The sequence below is a fragment of the Anabrus simplex genome, chromosome 3, assembly GCF_040414725.1.
Source record: "Anabrus simplex isolate iqAnaSimp1 chromosome 3, ASM4041472v1, whole genome shotgun sequence".
Classification (NCBI taxonomy): Eukaryota; Metazoa; Arthropoda; class Insecta; order Orthoptera; family Tettigoniidae; genus Anabrus; species Anabrus simplex.
The window spans coordinates 26866581-26894076 of NC_090267.1; the positions used below are offsets into that span (position 1 = coordinate 26866581).

Here is a 27496-nt window from a genome sequence, read left to right on the forward strand (position 1 = left end):
TAATTCAATTATGCAGTGTGTAGATGAATATCTCATTATATACTTTGGGATTACATAACCGCATATGTATATTATGTCTTTTATCTGGCACTTATACGGTTCGAGAATATGTCACAGAACTCACATGCTTCCAACATAACATCTATTCTTAACGTTACATCATCATCTAAATCTCAATTAAATATCAATATTAAATATCCATACCTTGGTTTTGGTCACTCCCACGATGTACTACCTCTTACATATTTGCATCGTTTCGTAAGATTCTTACCTTTCATATGTGACATTTTACTCCCTTCAACACATATATACCTTGCAGTTACCATAAATCATAATATAATTCTTCATATTGTATGATATATCTTCTTATTTCTCCGTCTTACGATTCAGAACCATCATCTCAACTATTCAGTATCAACTCTTGTTTAACATAACCCTCAACATGAAAACGTTGCAATTACTCATGTATTGCTTTGATAAATATGTCACAGTGTCTTTTCATACTAAACTCTTCTCAATAAAATTACGATGCCTAACCTCCAATGAGTTTCCATTACTACAATATCGCTCTACAAGGAGTACATAATTAATCATCCACTTCCGACGCGCGGTCCATCTATGACGTAATCCATGAATATGTTCTATGTGAGATTTATCGATATCCTAAAACATATGTTAGTTCTTATCAATCAGCTGTTATGTCAAGTCATTTCAAATCATATTCTCGACTACTTCACTGCTTTATCTGACCAAATGCGGTAATCTGTTCGCGAAATAAATATATATATAGTTCTATATTGCCTTAATATAGCATTAATGACTTAAATATCTCACACTTCACTGCATATTATTACTTGCACACTTAAATTTGATGGTTTGTAACACCAATTCCAAAGCATATGCCAACTAATAATGTAAGTCAAGAATTATGATACTAAATGTAAAGACTTAGCTCGTTTCTCGTTACTCCGACGTCAGTTGTTCCTCTTTGACTGTCATATGATTAGCTTTGCGGTCTGGCTCTGGGCTTGGACATCACTCCTTCTCCCGTTCAGAACCGATCTTGGTGGTCAATATTCCTCTTTCGTCACAGGCTGGTCATCTGGCAGGATGATGCCTCTCTCGTCACGGGCTGGTCATCTGGCTGGGCGATACCTCTCTCCAGGTTGGTCCATCTTACATGTCTAGCAGTTCATCATCTTGTCGGTTATGCTGGCAACAAAATTAAAGATTCCCGAGGAGAACATGGTTGTTATAAAATTTATATCAGAATAATATTTCTCTCAGTTACTGTTCTTATTCTTCCTCAGCGTTATATACCGCTATTTCTTTAAAATTACATATAATATATTTTAACTATTTCGGGGAAAAATCTTCAAAATTGGCTTAATAATCTTCAGAATTATTCTTCTTCCAGCTTCTGTGCCAATAGAATAGCCTTCTGTTTGCTCTTATTTTTCTTGTGCAGTTCGTATGATCCTTTCCTGTGGTAATGTTAGCCTTGCTCTTCGGATTCCACTCAACGTATTTAATTCAATCTCACTTATCTGTTGTATTCTGGCTATTCACGGTTTTACTTTAGGTTGATTATCTGGTTTTGTTTTAAATAAATATAGTCCTTCGTCAAGAATTTCGCCGAAATCTTGTACAATTCCGTCCTATATATAGCACGATTACAATTTTACTTTAGGTTGATTATCTGGTTTTGTTTTAAATGAATATAGTCTTTCGTCAAGAATTTCGCCAAAATCTTGTACAATTCCGTCCTATATATAGCACGATTACAAATCACGTCTTAACTCCCTCAATTCAAATTTTCAAGTATTTTTTTAATAATCTCTTTGTTCTATTTTTTCTTTAAAACAATCTACTTGACTTTTTGCTGTTCTGCACTGCCTTCGGTATACGTCTGTTCCCAGTTATGCATGGCCTTCTGTTATACCTTGATATCGTATATTCGTTGCGTATTCTTTTAAATTGAGTGGGCCATACCTTCCTTCGGCGCCATTTTGTAAACGTCTACGAAATGCAACGGGCACAGTATATATAGTGCCGCCTTTTCACTTAAACTTCATTCAGCATAATTTTAGTGGTTTGTGAGGTCGGAAATACAGTACAGCGGTTGGAGCTGATGCAGGATCATTACAGACAAGGTCAGCAGGGACACTGCTAATCATGGGCAGAGTCCATTATTTTTTAGTAGAAAATCTTAATTTCTGTAAACTTTCAAGTGAAACTTGGTGCTAGGGGACACTTTGCCAATTGGGCCTTTATTATGAACTTGCTGGATGGCTGGGATACTGCAGTGGTTCGCCGATCAGAAAAAAACGTTTATGGGTGTGTTCCTTACAAGTCTTGACTTCACCTTGGTAAATTGGTTGAAAGGAAACAGAAAACTGTGTTATTTTGCATTTCTGGGTGGTTTACGACATCCTACCTTGTCTTTGCAAGCTGGAATAAACTTCTAGTAGGATGTTAAGTCCAAGTGTTCTCCAAATAGGGAAGGCCAGGCAACTGTTTAATTTAGAACATGAATTGAGTCGAATTGTGACTTATATTGTAAAAGCATTAAAAGATTGTGTTGAACTGTGGAATCTTTCTTTGAGCTTTCATGTTCAAGTGTCACGAAGGGTAGAATGATAAGCCCTCGTCTAGTGATTAGTGGCCAAAATACTCCTGCCCCCTTTCTCCTCCAGCCCTTTAACATCCCCCGTTCCGTTTTTAGGCTTTAGTTGTAAGAATTTAGGCTTAGATTCCTATTATCTTGTTATAATATGCTGGTCGCAAGAATTTTGTTGAATATTGTGTGTGTCATACAATTATATTCTGGCTTTTTGGCCTAGATTGTAAGATAGTTTTGTTGTTAATCCTGTTGCTTCATGTCTAATGGAGGTTGAATTCGTCTTATAGAAGGATCTTAAGAGGGAGAATCTTATGTTAAAATTTTCCCTTATTTTGTAGAAACATTAGCCCTTTTTCATAAGTAAGTGGAGGGCAATCTCTCTTTACCTTTTCCCTTACCGTTAGCATACCTTGGTTTTGGTCTGAGCCGATCGCCTTACAACCTGATTGACTCATATTTCCTGGCCCAGCGATCTACTGTGCTCTCTGCTGCTCGTAAGCAAACTTTGGCAATTGCCTTTTCGACTCATTACGATGAAAGTCTTGTATTATTGAAATTGGAGTATATGAAACTGTAACCTGCTCAGATGTAGATACTGCCATTCTTCAAGATAGTTTAGCACGCTTCCCAAACTGTTCCTCTGCACACACCTTAACGTTACAGCACCACACATACTTCAGTAGCTTTCATATTGTCACAGCCATGGATTAGACTGGGACTTTGGTGGAAGCTACATTTTGCTGTGGCCTGTGCCAAGAGACAGATGCAAAGATACTGCACTCATCAAGAAACAGGAATGGGCTAAAGAAAAAAGGTAAACATATAATTTATCAAAACCGTGCGGGCTGGCCGCATGGTTATGGGCGTATAACTGTGAGCTTGCGTTCGGGAGAATGGTAGATTCAAATCCCACCGTTGACAGCCCTGAAGATGGCTTTTCATGGTTTCCTATTTTCACACCAGGCAAATCCTAGCCCTTTCCTCTCCTTGCATTGCCAAAAACCTTTAATGTGTTATGCAACATCAAACAAATAGCAAAAAGCAAAAAAATAATCAAAGCTGTTAATGAAATGAATATTATTTCCTTGTTCAAATTTTGTAAAGGACATGCTTCCCCTACCTGCAACATTTGTATGTTTTCAACTTACTCTTCCCACTCCTCTCCCGACCCCCTGTAAAGCTTGCATGCTAACACTCCAAAATTAAATAAGGACAGTCGAGTTTCACAAAGGTTTTTCAGTAAAATATGAACTTCCTCAATGTCATTACTAACACTGCACATCAGGTGAAAGCTTCTGTTCTAAAACTTGAACGGGTATTCCTCATTGTATGTACATTATCCTATTTGATGTATAGATTGTGATAATGATTTGTCATTCATTTCATTCTTGTTTATTATGTCTCACATGGAGCTTATCTCTCATATATACCAAACCCTATATTTGTAAATCCTTTCCACGAAACTCCCAAATGATGTTATCAGTGATTATTATTTACTTGTATTATCTTATATATTCTTGCAGCTATGGAGTTATCAAATAACCTCTTATGCTATTGAAATTTATGATGTGCTACAGTTGGGAGTGCAACATAGTTGGAATCAGAACATTTATTGTCCTTATTTCAGATCATTTTAATCAGTCCCATAAAAGGATAGAAGTAAGGTAGGATGAATCAAAAGTGTTTGGTTCAAGATTGGACTTTTTTTTAGATTAAATTGTCACATCTGTCATATATCTTTTATCTAATAAGTTCATGCAGTCCTGTCTGTCATCATTGTCTTCTATTGATCCTTCCAGAAGTCTGGGTGGGATTTGTGTGAACGATATACCTCCAGCTGGTTCTGTATTCATTCACTTTGTCTTTCATTATATCTTCCACTGTCTCCCTTTTTTAAATTGGGTCCAGTCACCTCCTGATATATTTAACTGGTCTTTTTCCAGACACTATCCTTTCTTGGTACTTCTGGGAACCCACTTCTGTCCCTTTATGTGGCCAAACCATTTCAGCCATGCAGCTCTGTCTTTCTTTCATTGTCAAGTTCACGTGGACATCTTTTCTGTTGTAGTCTTTCTTGATTCTGTCCCATCTTGTCTTCTGTATAGCTTTATCTTAGAAACATTTCATGTGCTTGTAATTTACCCATGTCTTGTGTATTTAAATACACAACTCTCCAAGCTGTCTGTCATGATGGACAGAAGGTATGATTTGAACATTGTCTGCTTTGCTCTTAAAGGAACTACTTTGTCCCAGATTAGATTCTACAATTGGCAGGAGAAGTTGGATCTAGTTTAATATTCTCATTACTGGAGACAATACTTCCAAGATAACTCAAGCTTTCCACACATTCAGTTCTCTTTTCCTCCTGTGTGAGTGAATGTTCTATTCATTTTCATTGCTACTGTTCTTTGCTTGTTGTGTAATCTGATTAATTTTCTCTAATTATTCTTTGAAACTTTGTGGTAACTTAAGTTCAAACCTTTGTTGTAATATGTAGTGATTGATGTGCTGTTTTACAATATATAAGATACTTCCCAAGTATGTATACTCGCTGTTATATATATGTATCACGAAAGGTGGAACGTATATTTAGAAATCCAAAACATCACTAGTGTTCCTCTGTGGCCTCTGCATAGTTAAATGTGTCACAAAGTACTTTTTCAAAAATACTGATTCTCCTAATCATGTCAGTTATCTCCAAATGATCAACAACTGACTTATCCCACAACTGAGAAATGCAGCAATCCTGGATATTGTTTGGTTTCAATACAATGGGGCAGCAGCCTGCTTCACATTGCCTGTTTGACACCATCTGTTGTGGATCAGATGAGGATTGGACAATTGCCCGTCTCCTCTTCCTTGACCTCTGAGAAACTTTGACCTGACACAACTCCAGGATTTCATCAGGTAGGACACGCAGAAGTGCCGTTATTTAAAAAAGAAAAATGTGGTGCACTGGGCCTTCCAGAAAGTGATTCATGTGATAAACAGAACTTAGCGGTGCGTTTGACAATGAAGAAACTGTGGAAGAACACTTACTGATGTTTTGGATTTCTAAAGATGCATTTCACCTTACGTGTTACATATATAATAGGGCGTGAAGGTTGTAGAAGAAGGACTATTAAGCAGTACCATATGGTTGAAAAGAGAGCTGTGTGGGAGTTTAAAAGAAATAATTATGATCGGTCGAAATTGGTAAATAAAAATGTAAAAGTCCTATCGGATGGGTAAGCAATTGCTAAGGAGTGTGAAACCAGTATGTACCTTTAAAGGTGGTAAAGAATGGTAAATATTCCCTATAACAGAGAAATACCATAAATAGATTAAGAAAGAGGTGTTGGCTGGAAAGAAATGTTTAGGAATGATAATGCTAGTGGCTTTATGTCGCACTGACACAGACATGTCTTATGGCGACGATGGGATAGGAAAGGGCTAGCAGTGGGAAGGAAGTGTCTGTGGCCTTAATTAAGGTACAGCCCCAGCATTTGCCTGGTGTGAAAATGGGAAACTATGAAAAACCATCTTCAGGGTTGCCAACAGTGGGATTCGAACTCACTATTTCCCGAAACCAAGCTTACAGCTGCACGCCCCTAAACGCATGGCCAACTTGCCCGGTAGGAATGATTATGGAAGTAAGGAGAAATTGAAGGAATTTACTAGGAAAATGAATTTACATTTAGTCTGCAGTATGTTAAGATGGTTTCTTAAATTAACTTAGACGTGGTAAAACAAGCCAGGATAAAAATATAAAGTCATTAAAATACAAGCTTTAGTTATGAGGGTATTTGGGGGGCTGTAGTAAGGATGTAAAGAAGAGGAAGTGTATGTCACTGGTAAGAGTATGGTTCCAGTGTATGGGGCACTTACCTGGATTAATTGATTTGAGGACTGGAAAAGATTCAGAGGAAAGCAGCACAATTTATTTCGGGTGATTTCCGACAAGTAGTTTTATGAAAATGTTTTTAACTTAGGGCTGGTAAGACTTGGAAGTAAAGAGATGAGCTGCTCAACTAAGCAGTATGTTCCGAGCTGTGAGTGGAGAGGTGGCGTAGGATGATGACAGTAGACGAATAAGCTAGAATGGAGGAAAGATCATAATATGAAGATAAAGTTGGGATTCAAGGAGACAAGTTGGGGCAAATATTCATTTATAGGAACAGGAATTAAAGATTGGAATAAATTACCAAGGGAGATGTTTGAAAAATCTCTAACTTATTTGAAATCATCTAAAAGAGGACTAGGTAAACAGTTGATAAGGAATCTGCCACCTGGGTGACAGCCCTAAATGCAGATTGGTGGTGATTGGTTGTTACTCTGTGTGCACCCTGTAGTTGAGAAGTCATGTCATTCTTCTGTAGTTGTTATAGATGTCCTTACTTTTCATGTTCTTCTGTGGTTGGTCTAGAATCTAATTTTAATTATTTTTGTAGTGCCGTCAGGAAATGCCTGTTGAAGATATTGTCTCTCTACAAGTGTCATTAGTCAATCTGGCTATGAAGGTCTACCCTCAGAGGGTAGATTATGTGGATAAAGTTCTACTAACTACAGTGCACATTTTTCAGAAGCTCAACTTGAATAGGTGAGTGCCTTTATTATTGACCAGAATTGAACTGAACACTTCTAATTATTTTTCATTATCGTCCTATTGTTGATTCTTCTTTTCTGACCTGATTGGTATTAGTTTTGTGTAATGTAGTTGTTAAGTTTTATTGCCTGCCTCTTGTGACGCTTCCTTACTTTATACTCTCATTCTTGAAGGGACTAGAACTCAATATCAAGTAGCCTACACCCTGTCCCATAAGTACAGTAAACAATTTTTAAAATATTACACTCCACATGACACAAATTTCATTTAATTTATTTCATTTCTTTGCTCCCTAGGATGTATGGTGTATTAATTTGATCTATCAAAACTGCTAATCTTCCCCTTGTTTCACCATTCCTCAAATTTTTAGTTACAAAACGTATCCCTTTGCCTGATGTAACATTTTCATATATCCAGGTCGTACCATGATTTTCTTTGAACTCTACAATTATTTATTTGACTCTGATTCTGTACTGTGATGTTCCTTGTAACAATTTTTGTTTGATTGTTTTTGTTTTGGGTTTACATGCTTCATTCACTTCATTGTTCTCTCAGGATACGTACCTACTCCTACCTTTACGCACTTAAAATTCCTTTGCTCTTGTATGCATCTCGATAAGCTACCACATTTCCTTTCAGTATTGGACCTGTTTACTTCTAATTTCCTTGTCCTGAAGCTTTCCCATCCTTACCTGTCTGCTTGTTACCACAGGTGACCTTATTATGTCTTCCAAGTGCTACTTGAGCAGATAAACGTTGCAACCTTATGATCAGATGTCAGTTCATATAGGTTCAGTTCAAATACTGTTTAGGCATATTTTACATTGTTGCTCAAAAAAATCTGTCTGCAGCCATTGTGATAAGGCTAGTTGTTGTGGCAACTCTGATCTCATGACATGTCGCCTCCCCAGCCTCTCTCTCATCACCCTGCTGTTCTCTGCTTGCTGTGCTGATGGAAAATGGTTTTAACTGGCTGCTAGAATAACAAATGCATAGAGTATTAACCACGCTGTGGACAAACTTTACTCTCTGTCACAATGCCCCAGGCCTGATGACCCCCAAAAAGAAAGTCCTTGTTGGATGATACCATACTTCCCATCCTGTGGAGAAAACGTTGCTGGGAACAAATGTTGCTACACCTACTGGGGCTCATGCCTGTAAACTAACCTAGCCTCCCTGTCAGAGATTCCTTTCCGATGGAATACATAGAGGATCTCCTCGGGACCTTACTGATTTTGAGATCCTTGTTTTAAGACATAAGGATAGCACTTAAGGGGTCACTTTCTTTCTGTGATAGAGAACCGGGCAAGTAGACAAGCTGCCTCTGAAAATCTAATACAGTGACACCAATACAAGGGCACTTTAGTAGTTAGAGCCGATCTTAAGCTAAACCAATTTGTGTTTCATTTTTCAGTGAATTTAATGTACTTCAAAGTAAATTGTCTCTCTACGTTACTTTTGATTAGTACCGCTACATGAGAACTACCATGGTTCTACTTTACTAGCGATAAGTACCATTATGAGGGGCCGTTGGCCTGGATTTTGGACCCTTTTAGACAACAAGCATTATAGATTCAAGATTGTGCTTTGGAAGCAGTCCCTTGGTCAGTAATACTATTGTTTTGAGATAGTTTCAATACAATGTATGTTGTTAATACAATCACAACATTTTTATTATGTTCCTAAATAAAAATGTTGTGATTGTATTAACAATATACTTTGTATTGAAAAAAGGTGGATCAGTTACGCTTTCCTCTATTGTATGTTAATCTCCTTTCAATACGGACCAAAGATGAAGTTTTTAATTTTAAAAAAAAGTTTCTGGAAAGATGGGGCATTGCGGGTCAGATCCACTGATTGTTTTAAGTTCATAATCATTGTTAAAAATTAAATAATTGAAAAAGAGGTTCAACCTATTCAGTACATAGGAAAGAAATGTAGTGATTACATTTTTATTTAATAGTAAATATAAATGGGACCGGTTTTGACCCTAGTCCAGGTCATCGTCAGCCGTAAAAACATGTAAAACAATGCATATGAAAAAGAAAAAGATTAATTAAACTCTGGATCGGTATAAGATGAAACAGTACGTAATATTAAGAATGGTAGTAAGGCACACGCAATGATAGGCGAAGTCTCACAATGTTTATGAATATTGGAGAACAGTCAAAAGGGTCAGTTTCCACACTCTGTCAGGCACAAAGTCACAACACTATCAAATAATATATGAAGATCATAAATAACTTGAAGTCGCAGACGAATAGATTTGTAGAAGCAAACCGCCAGCTCCCGGTGATCAGCGCGGCACATTCAAGGTCATGCGCTGCGGTCTCGAACGCCAAAGTAGAATGGAGAATATCCTGAAGGTCCAGTATTTGTCTCGGTTGCGGGAAGTTAAGTACGTGTATATAGAAATATACAACGCAAATCAGTATAATTGAATGAGTACTTGTGCTCCTGCTAAGTTCTTGGAAAACAGTTGACTTGAAAAAACAATTGTAAAGAGAAAAAAATATAGTAAAAAGCGCAATATCGGAAAACAAATGAAAACTTATATGCACAGTGTGCTATTTTTTAAATTGAAAAAATTTTAGGTCATGATTGAAGTAGTCGAAGTTGGCGCAAGACAAGAGTTAAAATTTGAAAGAGGAGAACCGAAATGAAGGTCGATGGTTTTTTTTTAATTTTTTTTTTTTAAATTTTATAATAAGAGAAAGAATAAAAGAAATTGAAGTTAGATTGTATTGAGGAAGGATAAGATAGGGAAATGGAGGGGTAGTTTAGGGTGGGTTAGGAGGGTGGGTTATTGGAGGTAGAAAATGTGGGTGGGAACTTTGTAAGGCATGGAAAATAGAATTGGGGTTTTGTAATTTGGAATTTTTGAGAAGAAGAATTAGGAAGTCAAAAAGGATATTGGGTTTTTCAGAAATGTCGTTTAAATTGAAATTAGGGTTGAAGTACTGGTCAAGGTGGATAAAGCAATTTTCAGTAATGTTTAAGTGGGGGCCTTTGTTAATGATTTTAAGTATATTCATGTCATTGTTAATACGTATTGACAATGACAGGCCCCCTCTTAAACATTACTGAAAATTGCTTTATCCACCTTGACCAGTACTTCAACCCTAATTTCAATTTAAACAACATTTCTGAAAAACCCAATATCCTTTTTGACTTCCTAATTCTTCTTCTCAAAAATTCCAAATTACAAAACCCCAATTCTATTTTCCATGCCTTACAAAGTTCCCACCCACATTTTCTACCTCCAATAACCCACCCTCCTAACCCACCCTAAACTACCCCTCCTTCATTTCCCTATCTTATCCTTCCTCAATACCATCTAACTTCAATTTCTTATTCTTTCTCTTATTTCACTATCACTCTTCCTCTGTTAATTTATTCTACCTTCTCTATTATAAAAAAAAAAGAAAAAACCATCGACCTTCATTTCGGTTCTCTTTCAAATTTTAACTCTTGTCCTGCGCCAACTTCGACTACTTCAATCATGACCTAAAATTTTTTCAATTTAAAAAATAGCACACTGTGCATATAAGTTTAAATTTGTTTTCCGATATTGCGCTTTTTACTATATTTTTTTCCTCTTTACAATTGTTTTTTCAAGTCAACTGTTTTCCAAGAACTTAGCAGGAGCACAAGTACTCATTCAATTATACTGATTTGCGTTGTATATTTCTATATACACATACTTAACTTCCCGCAACCGAGACAAATACTGGACCTTCAGGATATTCTCCATTCTACTTTGGCGTTCGAGACCGCAGCGCATGACCTTGAATGTGCCGCGCTGATCACCGGGAGCTGGCGGTTTGCTTCTACAAATCTATTCGTCTGCGACTTCAAGTTATTTATGATCTTCATATATTATTTGATAGTGTTGTGACTTTGTGCCTGACAGAGTGTGGAAACTGACCCTTTTGACTGTTCTCCAATATTCATAAACATTGTGAGACTTCGCCTATCATTGCGTGTGCCTTACTACCATTCTTAATATTACGTACTGTTTCATCTTATACCGATCCAGAGTTTAATTAATCTTTTTCTTTTTCATATGCATTGTTTTACATGTTTTTACGGCTGACGATGACCTGGACTAGGGTCGAAACCGGTCCCATTTATATTTAGAGAGAGAGAGATTTATTAAAGAAATAAATCATCCGTCCTCCAATGAGGGTGACCATTTGGATCCGGAATACATTTTCAATTTCAATGGTTTAAAAATATCAAAAGATGAACATTTAAACGTTAATGCTGTTATCTTCTTTTTTTTCCACGGTTAGTGGGGGAGGAATGTAACTCACGTTCTCAGGTATAGGTGGAAATGAATGATTTGCAGCGAGTCCCTCAGTATCTGTATTACTATTTTTTCTAACTCGCAGAATGGAACTTTCAAATTTTGTAGGAAGTTCGATGTCTGACTAGGGAGGGTGCCTCTTGCTCCGAAAAGCAGGCCTGTGACAATCCACCGATCAATAGGTATTTTATACTTAGATGAAAGGTAAGGCAAGCACGGAACATAAATAGCTTGCTTTTCTAGGTCCACATCCCGAGCCTGATTAAGGTCTCTTTCAAAGCGAATGGTGGGATCTAAGACCATCGCTTTCATGTCCTCTCTGTTGATGGCTACGATGTCCGCCCTCCGATTAGAGTCATCAGTAGAGATGCAGTGAACCTCCTCGTGCACCTCCCATCCACGCTGTCTCAAGTCTCGAGCAATCGACGTTCTTACACGATGGTGGCGATGGTTGCGCATTAGCTCAGTACTCCGGCAGAATCCCAACACATGTCCAAGGGTTTCTGTCTCGTTGCAGCCATTTTGGCGGCAACGGGTTGTGTTGAATGACCTACCGGGAACCGACCTGACTGCGGTGAGGTTGCATGTCATCTTCACTGCGTTTATGTATTCAGAAGAGGACAGAGGTGATTTACGAGTCATCCAGGAGTTTGCTTTCGGGCAGTCTGAATATAACACTACTCCTTTTCCTTTATGTGGTAGCTGGCACCACGACTGAAAGGATCGATTTCTCATAATTTCACGTAGTTTTCTTCCGTCAGTCTTTGAAGGAAGACTTTCTTTTTTTATGTCAAGTCTGTGGAGTGCCATATCTTGTTCTTCAGGTAACTTCCTTACGTACGGTAGATGTATGTCCTGAACATGGAGTAAGCGATTACATATATTGTAATGCTGTATATTGGCTTCCCATTCTGCGCAAATTAATCCCATCCCTCTGACCTTCCTTGCACTATACAGCATCGAATTTGGAGTATCATCTGGCAGCATCATTATTTCTTTTACGGAACTTCTTATAATTTTGTCCAGATCTTTAAGAAAAGTGTTTGATAGTTGTGTCAGAGGGGCACATTGTAGAGGATAGATCAAACCCGGCCAAACAAACTCGTTAATAATCTTGATCTTTTGCTCTGGTTTTAGAAGCTTTGTTTTTACCAGATTATTTAAGTCAGAAGTTATTGTGCTTATTAGTTTATGTTTGTCAAGAGAAATTTCACTGTTGAAGTCAATTCCTAAATACTTGATTCGTTCATTGTGTGTTTTTATCGATGGGATTGTTGATCCCTCAAGTGTAGTGACGTTTCCTTCAGTTAATTTTCCTTTCTTCAGGATTATAGACTTGCTTTTATGAGGATGGATATGTAAACCAATTTCTGCAAAGCTGCTTTCAGCTAAATTTAACACGGTAGTAGCATCATTTTCAGTTTTGCTGAGTATGACTAGGTCATCTGCGAAAGCAAATGAGGATAACGGCGGTAGATCATCAGATAAAGTATAGCCATAACGTTGGCATATGTCATGGTCGGTGAGATTTTGTATTACAGTATTGATTGCTAAATTGAACAGCAGTGGTGAGATAGGGGACCCTTGAGCTACACCACACTTAATTTCGATGGGTTTTGATTTCTTATTATCAGTTTCTACTTGAATTGTGTTCTTTGTAAGAAATGCTTCAATTAATCTACATAAGTTAGGAGGAATTTCAGATTGTCGAAGAGATCGTTTGATATGTTCATGTCCGATAGAGTCAAATGCTTTTGTGACATCTAAAAAAATGATGCAACAATCCTTTTTGTTGCGTTTCGCATCTTGGAGGCAACCATTCACGAGGGAAGCGTTGACATGAGTTCCAGGTAATGGCACGAAGCCACGCTGGTGAGGACTTAGTGTGACATATGAACGCAGTCTCATATCTAGTACTCGTTCAGTTATTCTCCTAATCACCGAATATATGGTTATAGGTCTCCATTCTTTAATATCATTTATGTCTCCACCCTTATGTATTAAAATTGTTCTGGCCATTTTGAGTTTTGTAGGTACGTAGGAAAAATGAAGCATCGTGTTGATGAGTAACGTCAGAAATTTTGTAGCCTTGAGATGCCTTAATACACGAACTGTAATATGATCTGGGCCTGGTGAGGTGTCAACTTTAATGTTGTATAATGCTTTATGGACATCATCTACTGAAATATTAATATCAGCAGGTAAGTCATTGCTTTTTTCCATAATAAAAAGAGGAGAATTGTTATTTTCGGTACCAAAAGTCTTTTCAAAATGATCCGAAATCGTAGTTATTGGGATTTTACAAGAATGGGCCTTATTAGTTTTGTTCAAAATTTTGCGAGCAATTTTCCGCCTCTGATTATAGAAATGATATTGGGCTACCTCGTAGGCATAACGCTCTCTGTTTTTCTCTCGTTGCCTTTTAGACCTCCGCTGTGGGTTACTAGAGGTTTTATGGTCATATTTACGATTATTTTGTAATTTTCTACTTTTGTAAAATCTAACAGCAGGATGTTGAGGGCCAGGTAATTCATTTACCTGATCAGCAAAGAACTGCATAACCTCAGAAGTAAAAGATTCCAGCTGATTAGCATCACCGTTTTGCATAATGTTTGAAATCCTATCCTCCCAATTTTTCATCGGATTAATATTTTCATTTTCATGATCAGCGACCACTGGGGTGTCTTCTGTCAACAGTAAGCTTTCCTCAACATTCATGTTACCGGTATTAGCATATTGTGTTGAGAGTTTATTTCTCCTTTTCTCAGGGTGAGCTTTTCCTATGTGAATATTTACTCCTAACGTAGACTTACAACATTTATTACAGATAGGACATGGAATTTCGTCACCAGACTGTGAATCAACGTTGGGCATTTTAATTCATTATATTTATTTGAACGTGGCAAGAGATGAATATTATTTTGTTTTTCATAGAGTTATTAAGGTAGATATCGGAGCTGTAAGTATTCTTAGCGCTGGATCAATGATAATTTTGAGAATATAAGATAGATTGGAATAAGTTGAACCTCTTTTTCAATTATTTAATTTTTAACGTTAATACTTTCAATACGGAACAATGAAATTTTTGTCTTTAAATTCATAATCATTGTTCGTCGTCTTTTTTGAATTCTAGTCAGTGGATCAATTTTGGAATTATTTTAAACTGTCAGTATTGTGAGTTGGATGCGGTGATTATTTTAAATTCATATTCATCCATTCATTCTTCATCATCATGTTTTGAATTCTGGTCAGTGGATGAATTTTGGACTTTTAAAATTGTCATTACATTTTATTTCATTTCGTACCATTGGGGGGCCGATGACCTAGATGTTAGAACCCTTTAAACAATGAGCATAATCATCATCAGTAAACTGTCTCTGGTCATATCTACAGATATTTTTGGCCACAGTGTGAGGAGTAGTTAAAATCAACTGAATGACCAAGGAACATGTAATAGGGTAAACACAATGCCAGGTCAGTGTGGGAGGAAGGAACATAACCATCACAGACATTCACTAGCTGATGAGTATGGCAGTTGTCTTCCAAGTGCACCAGTGTTACTGCTCATGGGCAGTGTTGCCAACTTATATTTTCAAAATTCGCTAAATACTACTTAAAATCCGCTAAAATTCTGCCAAGAAATCCGATATATAATAATAATAATAATAATAATAATAATAATAATAATAATAATAATAATAATAATAATAATAATAATAATAATAATAATAATTATGATGATAATGATTTATTTATTTATTTATTTATTTATTTATTTTTTGCGAGGGAGTGTGGAAAATCTTTCATAAGACACTTGTGAGGGTCCGCACTCAAACAAGTGTGTGGAGATTCTTACCCACTAAAAACCACACTCCCTTTTCCCACGACGTTTATCTCCGCCCCGGAAACCGCTCTCGCATTACTTCAGGACGGATGTCGTGTTTAATGCATCTTGTGCTTCATCTTCCTTCTGCTTTACTGTCTGTCGTTATCATCCAGGTCCTTCTTCTTCTGACGCAGAATATTTTCTATGTAAACTGCCACCTGACTTCGTAGCATTACTGACACGATCCCTTCTGGCGTCATTTCTCCCTGCATAACTTCTAAGCATCTTTTTTGTGGCAGCCAATGAACACACACAAAGAAAGTATGTAATACGTCATCGATATCACCACAGTATATGCACGCCGAACTAGTTGCTAGCCCTAGTCTACGAAGAAATTTTCGGAAGTATCCATGACCTGTCAAGAACTGTGTGAGATAGTAGTTCACCTCACCATGATTTCGGCCAACCCATACGCCCAGAGAAGGTATCAGTCTTTTAGTCCATTTCCCTCTAGAATTATCTTCCCATCTTGTTTGCCATCGTTGCATTCTGCGACTAAGAGCCAAAGTCTTTGCCCTTTTCCTTCCTAGCTCTTCTTGTGTGAGCCAAATTTGTCTTTCGAAGGCCAACAAGTCAATAGGAGCTACTGCTGCTACTACTAGAATCACAGGTTCTGATACTGTACGATACGCACAAGCAATTCGTAAAGCTGCTTTCCGTTGTACAGCCGCAATTCTTTTCCGATATTTCGCAATTTTTAACGATTCAGCCCAAATTTCCGAACCGTATAGCAGTATCGATTGAACAGTCGACATGAGAAGCCGCCTTTTACTAGATTTCGGCCCCTTGATATTTCCCATGAGTCCACTAAGTGCAGTCATGGTTTTTGCTGCCTTATCTGTTAGCCGTTGGATGTGGTCCCAATATGTAAGCTTAGTATCAAGCGTTACACCAAGATATTTTGTGCTCCTAGTTGTTTCGATGGCTATCTGCCCGATCTGCATCGGTACAACAGTATTAATCCTTTTCCTCGTCAGGAGGATAATTTCCGTTTTATGATCTGCGAGTTCTAACTTGTGATTTATCATCCATTCTTTGACACGTCGCATCACCTGATTCAATTTAAATTGAGCCAGCTCTAGGTTACGAGTTACTATCACAGCAGCCACATCATCAGCATAACCCACAAGTTTTACATCTTCTGGCATCTCCAGCCGTAACAAACCATCATACATGATATTCCAAAGGTGTGGTCCGAGAATAATGATGATGGTGATGATGATGATGATGATGATGATGATGATGATGATGATGATGATATCTGTGAGGTGAGTTTCACTGGGATTAACCCCCTGCCTGCGAGCTGGCGAGCTAAAACTTGTAGGCGTTTTAGTGCTGGGTAGGTGATTCCCTACCTCAAGGGCCACACACAAAACAAGCCATTTTATTAAAAGGTCTTCCTTCATAGCATAAATATAAATGCTACTCTCTCACAGTTTCATTATCTGTCGTCATTCGTCAACTAAAAGATGAGTACCCTTTCCCCCACGCATTAGAAGTTTATGATACCATGATCTCTTAACATCAAATCCAAATAATGTTTTCCTCATGTGACTGCTAGCTCCTGACAAGAAATACGGAATAGCTCGGAGACAGACTGGAGTACAAATTAGCAAAGAACGTAAAATGGATAAAACACTAAATTCCGCTATAATAAATCTAGAAAATGAAAACCTACGTGTTTTCCAGTCATTGACCGGGTCAGGGATGTAATGAATGAATCATATATAAGCTATTATTACGATGGGGTCGCCACTCCCAAAGTGATGTATATTAATGACTGATAGATGGTATGAAATGAGAATGGAGAGTGTTGCTGGAATGAAAGATGACAGGGAAAACCGGAGTACCTGGAGAAAAACCTGTCCCGCCTCCGCTTTGTCCAGCACAAATCTCACAATGATTGACCGGGATTTGAACCACGGTATCCAGCGGTGAGAGGCCGACGCGCTGCCGTCTGAGCCACGGAGGCTCAATAAATTTAGAACTCCTCCAAAAATTCCACTGTCCACTAAATGATATATTACTCCGCCGACAGTCTTCTAATTCCGCCAAATTTAGCGGAAAATCCGATTTTAGAACTAAACGCCCTGCTGCAATGCTGGCGCAAAGTTCCTTGTTGTAGAATCTGACGGATCTTTTATTTGCTTGTTCTTTTCTACACGAGGATAATAGAAAGAAGAGATTAGGAGAAACTTGAAAACCCAAAAGGTCAAGGCCAGTCTTCACATCTTATAGATGGACTAATCTCAGTTCTACACCCATTTCTTCTCTGCCTCGAATGAGCTTTTTTTCCTTTTTTTTTTTTTCTTGCCATGTAAAAGTCTATACATACTGTTACACTATCCTATCTATCTTGGGTCATTGAAAATCCTGAGACAAAATTCTGGTATTTATGCTGTTATGAATTTTTTTTTTTTTTTTTTACCACCATCATCACCACCACCAAGGTACCAATGCCTTATTGGTAGTTAAGAATACTATTATCTGATTTGGGAATACAGGTTTTAGGTTCCGTTCCCTGGACATATTCTCTAGTTCTTGATTTTAGTTATTTGTATGGGTCATCGTGAAAAGCCTTGTATCAGTTGTATTCCAATGTCATCTACTGCATTTCCATTTCTATGAATATCTCCTGACTCATTCTTCGATTTTGACTTTTGTTATTTGGATTTACTACTAGTGAGTTATATTTATATCCTCCACTCTTTCTGTCTGTCACAGTTTTGGAAAATTTTCTCTCCTAATTTTCAATGTCCCTTTGTTGCGAATTTGCAGATAATTATTGACTTGCCTACACACATTTCTTCTAGTATATGTTCAACATAGTTGAAATTGTGCAAGTTCTTGGTTTCCTTATGTTTATTATATTTTAAAAGATCGTGGAAGCCTTTCTTATTTATCTTCATGAAAGAGGCTGAACGGTCAGCGTACTGGCCTTCGGTTCAGAGGGTCCCGGGTTCGATTCCCGGCCGGGTCGGGGATTTTAACCTTAATTGGTTAATTCCAATGGCACGGGGGCTGGGTGTATGTGTTGTCTTCATCATTTCATCCTCATCACGACGCGCAGGTCACCTAAGGGTGTCAAATAGAAAGACCTGCACCTGGCGAGCCGAACCCTTCCTGGGATATCCCGGCACTAAAAGCCATACGACATTTTATTTTCATGAAAGAGGACATTTTTCTGGAATATCATTAAACTTCCTTTGTTTTTATTCATATTTAATCAGTTTTCATAATTTATTTTTTAAACCTGCAGGGTGGCTTTCTTTTAGTGTCCTAAAATTGTGACTAAATAATTTTGGCTCATTAGTCTCTGAATAATTCACCTGCCGGGCTGAGTGGCTCAGACGGTTAAGGCGCTGGCCTTCTAACCCCAACTTGGCAGGTTCGATCCTGGCTCAGTCCGGTGGTATTTGAAGGTGCTCAAATACGACAGCCCCATGTTGGTAGATTTACTGGCACGTAAAAGAACTCCTGCGGGACTAAATTCCGGCACCTCGGCGTCTCCGAAGACCTTAAAAAGTAGTTAGTGGGACGTAAAGCAAATAACATTATTAACATTGAATAATTCACCCTGAGTGGAGTAGCCACAAATGCTAACACGCTATGGCTATGGGTCAAGCTCTGTGTTCGGGAGATGCACCCCACCGCCGGCTCTCGTGAGAATGGTTTTGTTTGGCTTTCGGTTTTCATTTCCAGGCAAATACTGAGACAGTTCCTATTCATCGGCCACAGCTGATTCTTTCCACCTCCTTACCCAGTTTACTTCACCGTCGTTCATTTAATCTTCGTTAGCTCCTTAACTCAACTGGAGAACCCTGTGTCAGAACCACCAACTGTACATGAGATAGAGCAATATATTGACCATCTTAAAAATAATAAGGCGTATGATTCACGAGATAGGTGGTTTGTATTCCTAACTCTAGCGGAATTAGGTATAGATAAAAAATACTAGAAAAGTGGTTGAACAAACACTCACAGATACAACCTCAAGAGTTAAGTTTCTAAATAAACTTTCAGGCCCTTTCAAAATTAAGACTGAAGTTCAACAGAGTGATGGACTTTCACCAATTATCTGTAATTTGGTGTTAAACAAAATCATGAGGGAATGGGAAATTAGATTATGTGAAAAAAATATTCAAGAGGTCCATTTGGGACAAGGAAAAGGAATATTTGAGGTGAAATGTCTTGCCTTTGCTGATGATATAGCAGTAATTTCAGAAAACAAATTACAGTCACATATAATGGTAGAAACTCTACATGACATAGCCATTAAGACTGGTCTTCAAATTTCATATGAAAAAACTAAATATATTGAACATAGACATAATGGAGAAATGTACCTAACACATGGGCATTTTCAAAGAGTCAAATGGATTCTATAACACAACCTGCAAAGATAGATTCAAGATGTACATAGCTTATAAACTCACTCAACTCCATTACAACAAACGACCAATATTGTTCCAGGCAAAAGTCAGACACTACACAACTGTAATTAAACCAGAGGTATTGCAGTATATGGATCAGAATGTTTAATGTAGAACAAAAGAGGAGGTGAACAAGAGGAACAGGAAAAGAAAGGAAAATTCTTAGGAAAATTTTGCGACACCAAAAGAATAGATATTTGGATGGAGAAAAAAAAAAATGGAGACCTCTTCTGCAATATAGAGAAAATTACAGACACAAAAGACAGAGACTGCAATTTTATGGTCACCTTCACAGAAGGTCCTGAGAGTTGCTGGGGCTGTACCTTAATTAAGGCCACGGCCGCTTCCTTCCAACTCCTAGGCCTTTCCTATCCCATCGTCGCCATAAGACCTATCTGTGTCGGTGCGACGTAAAGCCCCTAGCAAAAAAAAAAAAAAAAAAAAGGTCCTGAGAGTCGGGATACCAGTTGCTATGGAATGGGAGTGGGCATCTCGGACATATTCTGAGTCGTGGCCTTCTTTGTGCTCAGGCGGCTAGGACTATACAATTCACCGGTGGTCCATAACCCGTTAGAGGAGAGATCCTCACTTGGACTATGTGCAAGTAGGGCAGCATCCTGTTTCATGAATTTACCGAGCTCAGAACACTTTAAGCAAGCCTCGGACCTATGGGAGTAATGGAGTCCCACTCCCATTTGACAGGCGAGGGACTCCTTGGAAACAACTTGGCGAACAAAATGGAATTCGATGGGGAGCTATCAATATTAATGGGGCTTATGGAAGAAAGAAGGTAGAACTGGCTGAGTCAGCAAAGAGGATGCATCTGGATGTGCTAGGAGTAAGTGATATTCGGGTAAGGGGAGATAATGAGGAAGAGATAGATTATAAAGTGTACTTGACGGGTGTTAGAAAGGGAAGGGCAGAGTCTGGGGTAGGGCTGTTTATCAGGAATACCATTGCACGCAACATAGTTTCTGTTAGGCACGTAAATGAGCGAATGATGTGGGTAGATTTGTCAGTGGGAGGAATTAGGACAAGAATTGTGTCGTATATTCACCATGTGAGGGTGCAGATGAGGATGAAGTTGACAAGTTTTATGAAGCATTGAGTGACATCGTGGTCAGGGTCAACAGCAAGGATAGAATAGTGCTAATGGGCGATTTCAATGCGAGATTTGGGAATAGAACTGAAGGATACGAAAGGGTGATTGGTAAATGTGGGGAAGATATGGAAGCTAATGGGAATGGGAAGCGTTTGCTGGACTTCTGTGCTAGTATGGGCTTAGCTGTTACGAATACATTCTTCAAGCATAAGGCTATTCACTGCTACACATGGGAGGCTAGGGGTACCAGATCCATAATAGATTATATCTTAACAGACTTTGAATTCAGGAAATCTGTTAGGAATGTACGAGTTTTTCGCGGATTTTTCGATGATACAGACCACTATCTGATCTGTAGTGAACTAAGTATCTCTAGGCCTAGGGTAGAGAAAGTGAAATCCGTCTGCAAACGAATAAGGGTAGAAAGTCTCCAGGACGAGGAAAGTAGACAGAAGTACATGGATATGATTAGTGAGTAAGATGTACAATATTATAGGGAAGGATCCACCTTTCAATACTCCGTAGTAAAAAGTAGTTACAACCTGTTTAATGGGACCGGTTTCAACACATTTAGAGTGTCATCATCAGCCAAATAGCGAAGATCTTAACAATAACTAACATATTAAACATAGGCAAAATATTAACATTGTATCACATCGTGGCAATTCAGTTAATGTTCAAAACACAATAATCACAGTCAAGAGAGTAAACAGAACATCACCATCTTGCGCCGAAAACAAATATATTTGAAGTTCATAAGCAGATCAAGTATGCACTTATGTAAAGTCGTTGCTAGGCAGGTCTTGTAGGCATTTGTTTTCCGGCCGAAGGGTAAAAGGTGACGTGAATGAAGTCTTAGGGAAACAGTGTAGGATTTAATTTCGTCAAAATCAAAGTGGATATATAGGTTTTAAAATAATTTAAAACGTTAAAAAAGAATAAAGCCAAATAAAAATATATTAAAAATGGGAAGAAATAATGAAAGAAATACGAGGTTCAACTCGAAACAACTTGCCGTAGTAATTGATAAAGAAATGATAAATAGAGAAAGGGGGTGGGGGGACGTTTATTAGAGGGTGGTGATGGTGGTTATTGTTATTAGAGGAAATACAATTGGGCAACAATCTTTTATATAACACTAATTCGAGGAAAAAAAAAAAAAGAGGAAGAGAACCGACACTTCGAAAAATGAAGATATCGGTTAAAGGAAGACAAGGTTGTTCTTTTCCGACCCCGATGCTATTAGGTTTGCGAGGGCTAGGGAGTCTTTCATTTTCACGCCCTTCGTGGCCCTTGTCTTCCTTTAACCGATATCTTCATTTTTCGAAGTGTCGGTTCTCTTCCTCTTTTTTTTTTCCCCCTCGAATTAGTGTTATATAAAAGATTGTTGCCCAATTGTATTTCCTCTAATAACAATAACCACCATCACCACCCTCTAATAAACGTCCCCCCACCCCCTTTCTCTATTTATCATTTCTTTATCAATTACTACGGCAAGTTGTTTCGAGTTGAACCTCGTATTTCTTTCATTATTTCTTCCCATTTTTAATATATTTTTATTTGGCTTTATTCTTTTTTAACTTTTTAAATTATTTTAAAACCTATATATCCACTTTGATTTTGACGAAATTAAATCCTACACTGTTTCCCTAAGACTTCATTCATGTCACCTTTTACCCTTCGGCCGGAAAACAAATGCCTACAAGACCTGCCTAGCAATGACTTAACATAAGTGCATACTTGATCTGCTTATGAACTTCAAATATATTTGTTTTCGGCGCAAGATAGTGATGTTCTGTTTACTCTCTTGACTGTGATTATTGTGTTTTGAACATTAACTGAATTGCCACGATGTGATACAATGTTAATATTTTGCCTATGTTTAATATGTTAGTTATTGTTAAGATCTTCGCTATTTGGCTGATGATGACACTCTAAATGTGTTGAAACCGGTCCCATTAAACAGGTTGTAACTACTTTTTACTACGGAGTATTGAAAGGTGGATCCTTCCCTAAAATATTGTACATCTTATTTTCTCTATTCAATACGGAACAATAATGAAGTTTTTAACTTTAAATGATTAGTGGGTTTCGATCAGTAGACAGTAAGCAGGTTCAGGATATAGAAAGTGAATGGGTGGCATACAGGGATGCTGTAATAGAAACAGCAAGGGAATGCCTAGGAACAACTGTGTGTAAAGATGGGAAAAGGCGAACATCTTGGTGGAATGATGAAGTGAGAGCAGCCTGTAAACGTAAAAAGAAGGCTTATCAGAAATGGCTCCAAACAAGGGCCAAGGCAGACAGGGATTGGTGCGTGGATGAAAGAAACAGAGCGAAACAAATAGTTGTTGAATCCAAAAAGAAGTCATGGGAAGATTTTGGTAATAACCTGGAAAAGCTAGGTCAAGCAGCAGGGAAACCTTTCTGGACAGTAATAAAGAATCTTAGGAAGGGAGGGAAAAAGGAAATGAACAGTGTTTTGAGTAATTCAGGTGAACTCATAATAGATCCCAGGGAATCACTGTAGAGGTGGAGGGAATATTTTGAACATCTTCTCAATGTAAAAGGAAATCATCATGGTGGTGTTGCAAACAGCCAAGCTCATGGGGAGGAGGAAAATGATGTTGGTGAAATTATGCTTGAGGAAGTGGAAAGGATAGTAAATAAACTCCATTGTCATAAGGCAGCAGGAATAGATGAAATTAGACCTGAAATGGTGAAGTACAGTGGGAAGGCAGGGATGAAATAACTTCATAGAGTAGTAAAATTAGCGTGGAGTGTTGGTAAGGTACCTTCAGATTGGACAAAAGCAGTAAATGCACCTATCTATAAGCAAGGGAACAGGAAGGATTGCAACAACTATCGAGGTATCTCATTGATTAGTATACCAGGCAAAGTATTCACTGGCATCCTGGAAGGGAGGGTGCGATCAGTCGTTGAGAGGAAGTTGGATGAAAACCAGTGTGGTTTCAGACCACAGAGAGGCTGTCAGGATCAGATTTTCAGTATGCGCCAGGTAATTGAAAAATGCTACGAGAGGAATAGGCAGTTGTGTTTATGTTTCGTAGATCTAGAGAAAGCATATGACAGGGTACCGAGGGAAAAGATGTTCGCTATACTGGGAGACTATGGAATTAAAGGTAGATTATTAAAATCAATCAAAGGCATTTATGTTGACAATTGGGCTTCAGTGAGAATTGATGGTAGAATGAGTTCTTGGTTCAGGGTACTTACAGGAGTTAGACAAGGCTGTAATCATTCACCTTTGCTGTTCGTAGTTTACATGGATCATCTGCTGAAAGGTATAAAATGGCAGGGAGTGATTCAGTTAGGTGGAAATGTAGTAAGCAGTTTGGCCTATGCTGACGACTTGGTCTTAATGGCAGACTGTGCCGAAAGCCTGCAATCTAATATCTTGGAACTTGAAAATAGGTGCAATGAGTATGGTATGAAAATTAGCCTCTCGAAGACTAAATTGATGTCAGTAGGTAAGACATTCAACAGAATCGAATGTCAGATTGGTGATACAAAGCTACAACAGGTCAGTAATTTCAAGTATTTAGGTTGTGTGTTCTCCCAGGTTGGTAATATAGTAAGTGAGATTGAATCAAGGTGTCGTAAAGCTAATGCAGTGAGCTTGCAGTTGCGATCAGCAGTATTCTGTAAGAAGGAAGTCAGCTCCCAGACGAAACTATCTTTACATCGGTCTGTTTTCAGACCAACTTTGCTTTATGGAAGCGAAAGCTGGGTGGACTCAGGATATCTTATTCATAAGTTAGAAGTAACAGACATGAAAGTAGCGAGAATGATTGCTGGTACAAACAGGTGGAAACAATGCCAGGAGGGTACTCGGAATGAGGAGATAAAGGCTAATTTAGGAATGAACTCGATGGATGAAGCTGTACGCATAAACCGGCTTCGGTGGTGGGGTCATGTGAGGTGAATGGAGGAGGATAGGTTACCTAGGAGAATAATGGACTCTGTTACGGAGGGTAAGAGAAGTAGAGGGAGACCAAGACGACGATGGTTAGACTCGGTTTCTAACGATTTAAAGATAAGAGGTATAGAACTAAATGATGCCACAACACTAGTTGCAAATCGAGGATTGTGGTGACGTTTAGTAAATTCTCAGAGGCTTGCCGACTGAACGCTGAAAGGCATAACAGTCTATAATGATAATGTATATATGTATGTTCACAGAATGAATAACAACAGGGGCCTGTTCCACGAATGAACTTTGCAGCTTTTCACTTTGCACTTTGCACTTTTCAGTTCAGATTTTGTTCCAACATTACTTAAGATTTAGCTTGAAAAGTTAGCAATATTTTCACTTTTCAAGCTTGTTATGTTCCTCCAATGGTACAGAAATGCGAAGTTCCAAAAAATGATGTGAAAAGTTTTCATAAATCTTGCAAAGATTCATCTGTTAATTAACAAGTATGTAGACTAGTTTCTCGGCGTAGAATTTTGTTTGGTGATATAAACACGTTACGACGTGAGCTTTTCTTAGAAACAAGTGAGGTAGTAATGAATCCAATAAGAGAACATTCAAAGACGAGATTAATTTTTATAACCTCACTTTGTCGGACTTTCGTGAGTGATTTTGTATTACCCCAACACAGACTGACTATATTCTTGAAAGGATTGGCCATTTATTGAAACATGCAATAAAAAAAGGTCAATTCCTTTCTGAAAGAGAACAAATTCTTATATGCTTTATACATTGGTTAATAAATGGTGCCCAGCTGCACGGTGTAGCACCAATGCATGGGGCATCAAAATCGATTATTTGCAGAACTGTTATCAAAGTCGTAGATGTTATAGTAAATGTCATATTTCCCAACAGTACGTTGGCCTGATAATCCACATATTATAGTGACGGGATTTCTAATGAAGGGTGAATTTCCTTCGTGTGTGGATGTGATGACGGTACTCTCGTTAACATTGATGTGTGTCATCATTTGAGAGGTTATCTTTAAAGTTGTCAAAAAGGATGTCACGTTTCTCCTTGACAATTTCCAGCACAGCCAGCTTCTTGTAATACTAACCTTTCTTTCCCATGATAAAAACTTAATGGTACCACAATTATACAGTCAAGTTCGCCGCGAAAAGTAAAGCATTAAAATCATAGAGTATTAGGCCTATACAGTTTGCTCATGGAATAAACTCGATCGGATCACTCATTCGCAAAGACTTTTCACTTTGTGAAGAAATTGAAAAGTACAACCTATATCATGGTGGAACAGAAAGACTTTGCACTTTGCAAGAATTGAAAAGTGAATAGTGCAAAGTTGAAAAGTTGCAATATTTGTTCATGGAACAGGCCCCAAGCTAACTAAGATGATTTTTTGTTAACATATCCAAATTACAACACACGACTGGTTGGCTGGAAGAGGTATGATGGGATCTACAATGACTGAAGTTTGCAAATGATATAAGTAATAGGGTGGCCTTCTGCAGATTGTTTGCTTTTGCAAATTCAGCATCAACCTTGAAGAGTGTTGTCGGAGGAAGAGAGACAGGCGATCAGCCGGCATATGAAGTAGTTCTGGGAATAAAAGAAAAAAAGAGTAATACTGTAATGGCACCATAGTCTTAGTTTCTAAGTGGTCTGTAATTGACCAAATTCTTTAATAAAAATAATTGTATGACCTTGGCTGCTGCGTGCAGGCATTTTAACGCCATTTAGGCTGCCTGCATATCAGTTTTAATGTTCTTTCATACTCCACCAAATCGCAGAGTAAACGGATTAAAGTTGGACGATCTGTGTCCATGTTTTATTTGTTGTCTGGTAAACATCAGATGTGTCACCTGAGATTGTTTACTTGCTGACATACGACATGGAGTGTCAAATGGACTTTCTTCCGCTCTTCAAAAGTGTGACGACCTCTGCTGCGTTTGAACCTGCTGTCTCGGATCCAGAGACCAATACTCTTCCACTGATCCCCATATGGAATTAAACAATCGACAATGAATGATGACTTCACTACTGATTTTGATGGTGAGGGATGTGGTAGAAGAGGGATGTAGTCCCTGGCTTCTCAGCAGTGTGGCCGCGGTTTGAATCCCGGCCAGTGCACATGGTATTTCAAATATGAAAAGTCACATCTGTGTGGTTCACATTCCATGTAAAACTCAAAAGTCCTATGGTTGTAATAACGAAATCAACAGTAACATAAAACTATAAACTTGCCCTTTTGATTTTGATGGTAAACAAGTTACCTCATTGGAGTAGTTTCAGTAGATTTCTTTTAGCCATCTTCAGTTGTTGAAGTAGTGAAGTCATTATTTATAGTTTAGACTTGCTCATATTAGTTTATTTTCATTTCTTCCTACATGAAATGCAGGTTGCCATGTGGGCAGACTATTTTTACAAGCATAATTACTTACCTCTATGCATTCTTTTTCACTGGTGGTGTTGGCTCTTCTGGTTGCCTTCATCCATTATCTTCCATCTTGGACTCTAATTACAGTGTCCAAGCCCTTTCCAACACAGGCTCTCTATCCTAGAGCTGATTGACAGTCTACTATAAGCCTCTCCTCTGTGAGCCATAT

At 38.2% G+C, this 27496-nt stretch overlaps 1 protein-coding gene across 1 annotated transcript in view; it reads left to right on the forward strand.

Moving 5' to 3' along the window:
* The window catches only part of Vps35 (Vacuolar protein sorting 35), a 180117-nt gene that overhangs the window by 73498 nt on the left and 79123 nt on the right, over positions 1 to 27496 (forward strand). Inside the window, exon 8 of the mRNA XM_068226569.1 lies at positions 7054 to 7202. Coding sequence (XP_068082670.1) covers positions 7054 to 7202 — 149 coding nt within the window. The remainder of the gene's footprint in view (positions 1 to 7053; positions 7203 to 27496) is intronic.